The following is a 4,658-nucleotide window of genomic DNA, read 5'->3' as shown; positions in this document are numbered from 1 at the left end:
CCGCCGCTGCTGCCGCTTTTGCACCGCTTAGTTGGCCGCGGGCCAGAGGCAGGTGGTGGGGATGCTGAGGCCCTGCACGTCCACGGTCTTGGGGATGGCGCAGGTGCCGATGTTGGTCAACCAGTTGTCACCGGCCGGGTCGCTGAGGTGGCCCGCCAGGGACGCGAGCGGGCCCTTGCCGGTGGTCTGGGCCTGCGGGGTTGCATCAATGCAAAGAGCGCGAAGGTAAGCAGCTGCCGCGCCGGTAACAGCACCAGTAGACATCGTGCAGGCACACTCACTCACTACTATAAAGCTATCATACAGACACACACACACACACTCACACATGCACTCACACATGCGCTCACTCACACGCGGCCCCCCACACACACACGTATCTGCAGACACAAACACACACACACACACACAAACACACACACGGAGCTGCCGCCACAAGGCTCGAACCCACAGCCGAAGGCACCATAATGGTGGCGGCTGCAAAGCCACAGGATCAGCGGCCCTGACGAAACCCGTTTCTCCTGCAATCCCGCTCACCTGGAAGGCGAAGCCGATCCACGCGATCATGGCCAGGCGGCCGTTCTTGATCTCCTTCGTCTGCAGCTCCTTCAGGTTGCCCTTGCTGAAGCCCAGAGGGTCAAAGATGCCGCCGGGGTAGCCGGGCTCCAGGTTGGGGACGCTGTTGCCCTTGAAGATCGGGTCCTGGGGGGGAGGGGAGGGGGGAAAGGGGAATGTTCAACAGCAGCGAGCGGGTCGGTCAGACTCCACAACAACCGGGCGCTGGCAGCTGGGTGGCCAGCGGGCTGCTGACGTATTACGCGCCTGCTGTCGGCGTGCTGTTGCTGGAAAAATATATGCGCCATGAAGCTGACGCCAATCCCCAGCCAGCCTAGCTGTGCTTGAGATGATGCAGCATGCTGCGAGCAGCCGCTGCGCCATGTCACTTGTAAAGGCGCAGCCGCCTTTGACAGCAGCCCACGACACCAACTAAAGTCGTGCAAGACCAGAAACCGCATCCTGGATCCATAGCCACTGGTACGCCAACGCCGCCCGCATCCTGCCCCCATGCCGGCCCCACAACATCTCATCGGTCTGCCAACGCGCAGCTGCGCACACCTCGTTGACGGAGCCGAACTTCCGGATGTCCTGCCACCTGCGGACCTCCACCCAGTGCATGAGCAGGAACTCGATCGCCAGCAGGCCGCCGAAGTTGACGTTGGTGAAGGGCGCCGGCAGGTTCTGCGGCAGCGCGGCCTCGGTGTACCAGTTGATGCTGGGGTTGAGGATCTCCTGGCCCAGCACACCCGCGGCGCCCAGCATGGCCCAGCGACCGTGCACCAGCTCAGCCTGCCTGTGCCTGTGAGCGGGAGGTGTGCGTACAGATGGGGAAGTGATGGGTTTCGCTTGTGTGTGGCGTGAAAAGCGTGCTGCTCTGCGCTGGGCGTTTGTTGCCAGCAACAGTGCTCCCTATCTGATGCTTAATGCGACTGCAATCATTCCCAGGTAAAGCACTGTCTGTAGATGTGCCAGGTGCCGTTGCAGCCCTCATGCCATGTCCGCCCCGGAGGCGCCGAACTACATGGCGCCCGACCCCCGCCCCTGCTGCCCGAAAGCCTCGCACCAGGCCAGAGCCTTGGGGTCCGCGCCAAGGCCAGCAGGGTCAAAGCCTGAGGGTTGGTGCACGCGATGGGGAGCCGTGCTGCGTTCGAGGGAGCAGCACCCCAAAACCGGGGATCCACGGCATGCTCAAGATTCAGCAGCCCTTGTCAATAGGAAACAAAAAGCTTCATACGACGGAAAAATCGATCCAGGCGCGACCAACGCGGGGTTGATCACTCACCCCTGTCCCCGGGCAGGCTGCCATCCAGCCACGCGGGAGCCACAACGCCGGGGGCCCACAGGGCACGCTCAGCGCGCACGACAACGCTGCGAGAACGGCTGGCACGGGCGGAGACCCCGCTCCGGCCCAGGGCCTGCTTGTGAAGCATCGACATCTCGGCTGATTTGAAGAATGAAGGGCGTGCGGGGTGGCACGCACGCGGGATGGATGAAGGAGAGGCGAGGACGAGTTCTCTCGTCCGGAGCGGAGGGGCTGGGAGGTTTTGACGTGCCGGGAGATCGGCGCCGGAAGCCCAGCGGGTGCCGGGAAACAAGACAGTCTCGGTGGCTGCTCTTGCAGCTGCATAGGGTCTGGTTGAGTGAGAATATATCAGAGGATTAGATGCTTCTGTAGCGTCCGATTGTGCCTGCTCAGTAGCCGCAGTTCAAGGCACATTGTCTTGCGGTCCTGATGTCGCCAAGCACCACGAAATCTTGCAGTCGTGATCGTTTTGCCTGGCACTGCGCGCGTTACTCGACCGTGCCTGCGCCAATGCGAAGGTTTGTATGTATGCTTTCGGTTCACTACGCCTCGCTTAGGCATGGAATGACCAACGCGTTCAAGCAGCATGGCCCTTTGACTTTTGCTGTGCAGGCACGCACAACGTCATGATCTGCGTGACAAGTCACAACAACTGCTGGCTTGATAAAGTTGCAAACAAGATGGCATGAAGATAAAGTTTACAGGTCAATATATCGTGGCACATCGTCTAGGCCGGGTAGCAACACGTTGTATCAGCCCGGCCACCTCAGCCCACATGTGATATCATTGCAGCCAGATTGCAGCAATGATTTTGAGCGTTGAATGGACCGCACCACGACTCATCGCCCGGGTTTGCGTTGCATTTGTGATATGCTGAATGTGCTCTCAGCGAATGCAAGGCCTCATTGTGCCGTAGCGCGTTTCGTTGTGCTGCACAGCACAGGTATGGGACGTACAGTACACGCTCCAGCTCGAGCTGCCCGCGGCCTCTAGTAACGTGACACGCCACGCGCCGCGCAGCTCAAGCAACCAAATGAAGAGAGGCGTGAAATAACAATTGCTTGTCCGTGGCGGAACCTGGAACTCTGATCTGGCAGCTGCCGCGCCGCTCAACAACAAGAGGGCATCGCCGTGACCATCAGTGCAGTGCTGTTCGAGGGTTTATTTAACATATCAATGGCTTTCCTCCAGCGCACGCTCTAGAGCACCCCGGCTCTGCATGCTCGTTCTGCTGTTGTGAGCCCGTCCAGCAGCCTTTTACGGACAAACGGCTACTAGCGATTATACAGCGTGTTTTTAGCCGCCACAGGGCTTGCCGGCCACTGCCTGGCGCACAGCGCGCCAAAGCAGCGAGCGCTGCACGCGCGTCGACTGCCTCCGACACCCTCGGCGAGGGGCGTGCGCACGGCGCTGCGGCGCGTGTGAACAGTAGGTGACGCTCGCGCCAACGAGCGCAGCCCCTAGCTTGTTCCCCTTTAAGGCCCGGAGGCTGACGCGTGCCTCCCTCGGAACCGCGCACGCGCACGCCCGCGGCGCCTCATACCGCCCGACCCGCCGCCCGCAATGGAGATCTATGGCAACGCCAGCACCTTCAACCTCGAGAACGTGCTACGCCAGAACATCACGGCATGCGAGTACTACCGAAGGGACTGCACCGCACTGGCAGACTGGCAGTCTGTGATCGACGAGATCTACAATGCAGTGGAGGACGTTGAGCCATGGATTGGCGGCAATGCGCGGGGCCCCTCGTCCGCGTTCTGCCTCCTGCACCGGCTGTTCACGCTGCGGATGTCGATTGAGGAGGTGTCGGCCACGCTGAACCACGCAGACTCACCCTTCATCCGCGCGGTGGGTTCCCATGGGCAGCGCTGCTCCAGCGGGGGCCAGGGCATTGTATAGCGAGCTGTGCCCATGGGCAGGCACACGGTAGCCAAAGGTGGCAGGCACGTGGCAGCTGCACGTGGTCCCTGGCGTACAGCTGCCGCCCTGCCGGCCCCTTGGCCCGGTTTGCAGTTCGCTTGGCTGTTGCCCTGGCTGGCCCTGCGCAAGCCTCAATGCCTCAACCTTGCCCCCTCCACCCACCCTAGATTGGGTTCCTGTACCTGCGCTATGTGTGCGACCCCCGCAACCTGTGGAACTGGTTTGAGGGATACGTTGAGGACAAGGAGGTGAGGCAACAAACTTGTGCAGGATGCTGTGAGGCCTTAATCTGCCGCCAGAAGTATGCTGCCATGCAGGCGCTCATGACTGCTGTCACGGCCTGGCCAGGGCGAAGGGTAGAGCGCTGTGGGTCCACCGTCTGTCACCCCTGCGCCATCCCCACCCCACCTGATCCAGGAATTCAAGCCATCCCGCTGGGCCCCCGCTGTCACAATTGGCGATTTTGTGAGGGACCTGCTGCTGGACCAGGTAGGGGGCTGGGTGGCGATGAATTGTTGGGGACCATGCAGCGTGTGCGGGAGCGGGGTCCTCAAGGGGTGTTGCCCACTGGTCCGGCACGCAGCCCCTGACTGGCGCCGGGCTATAGCGTGCCCCTCATCACCTTGCCCGTCTTAAGGCTCGTTTAGACCAGCCTTCAACGGCCACCCTGCACACCCACCCTGCACAAACTAATCTGCTTCATCACCTCCTGCCCACCCCCTGACCCACCCGTCATGCCCCCACCCCTCCCCCTGCTGCAGTACTACTTTGAGACCATCTTCCCTCGCATCCCCAAGAAGGTGCAAGATGACATCAACGCAGCCCTCCAGGCCCGCGGCCTGCCCACCACGGCCAAGGGCAATGCCGGCACCGGCGG

At 61.7% G+C, this 4,658-nt stretch overlaps 2 protein-coding genes across 2 annotated transcripts in view; one reads left to right on the top strand and one right to left on the bottom strand.

Moving 5' to 3' along the window:
* Positions 1-27: 27 nt before the first annotated feature.
* MNEG_0563 (Chlorophyll a-b binding protein) lies at positions 28-1,994 on the bottom strand (the record flags this gene model as incomplete). The annotated part of the gene is made up of 5 exons (XM_014050960.1): positions 28-192; positions 538-702; positions 1,117-1,357; positions 1,622-1,667; positions 1,841-1,994. The coding sequence occupies 5 exons, from the start codon at positions 1,992-1,994 to the stop codon at positions 28-30; spliced, it is 771 nt and encodes a 256-aa protein (XP_013906414.1).
* A 1,430-nt stretch (positions 1,995-3,424) lies between these two features.
* Positions 3,425-4,658, top strand: part of MNEG_0562 (Pre-mRNA-splicing factor 38B) — a gene marked incomplete at both ends in the record, with an annotated part of 2,251 nt that continues 1,017 nt past the window's right edge. The window contains 4 exons of the mRNA XM_014050959.1: positions 3,425-3,709; positions 3,949-4,029; positions 4,199-4,270; positions 4,543-4,581. Coding sequence (XP_013906413.1) covers positions 3,425-3,709; positions 3,949-4,029; positions 4,199-4,270; positions 4,543-4,581 — 477 coding nt within the window. The remainder of the gene's footprint in view (positions 3,710-3,948; positions 4,030-4,198; positions 4,271-4,542; positions 4,582-4,658) is intronic.

This window comes from Monoraphidium neglectum (genome assembly GCF_000611645.1).
Source record: "Monoraphidium neglectum strain SAG 48.87 unplaced genomic scaffold scaffold00047, whole genome shotgun sequence".
In the NCBI taxonomy this organism is placed as follows: domain Eukaryota; kingdom Viridiplantae; phylum Chlorophyta; class Chlorophyceae; order Sphaeropleales; family Selenastraceae; genus Monoraphidium; species Monoraphidium neglectum.
The sequence above is the reverse complement of the archived record's forward strand: the minus strand, read 5'-3'. Positions and strand labels throughout refer to the sequence as shown.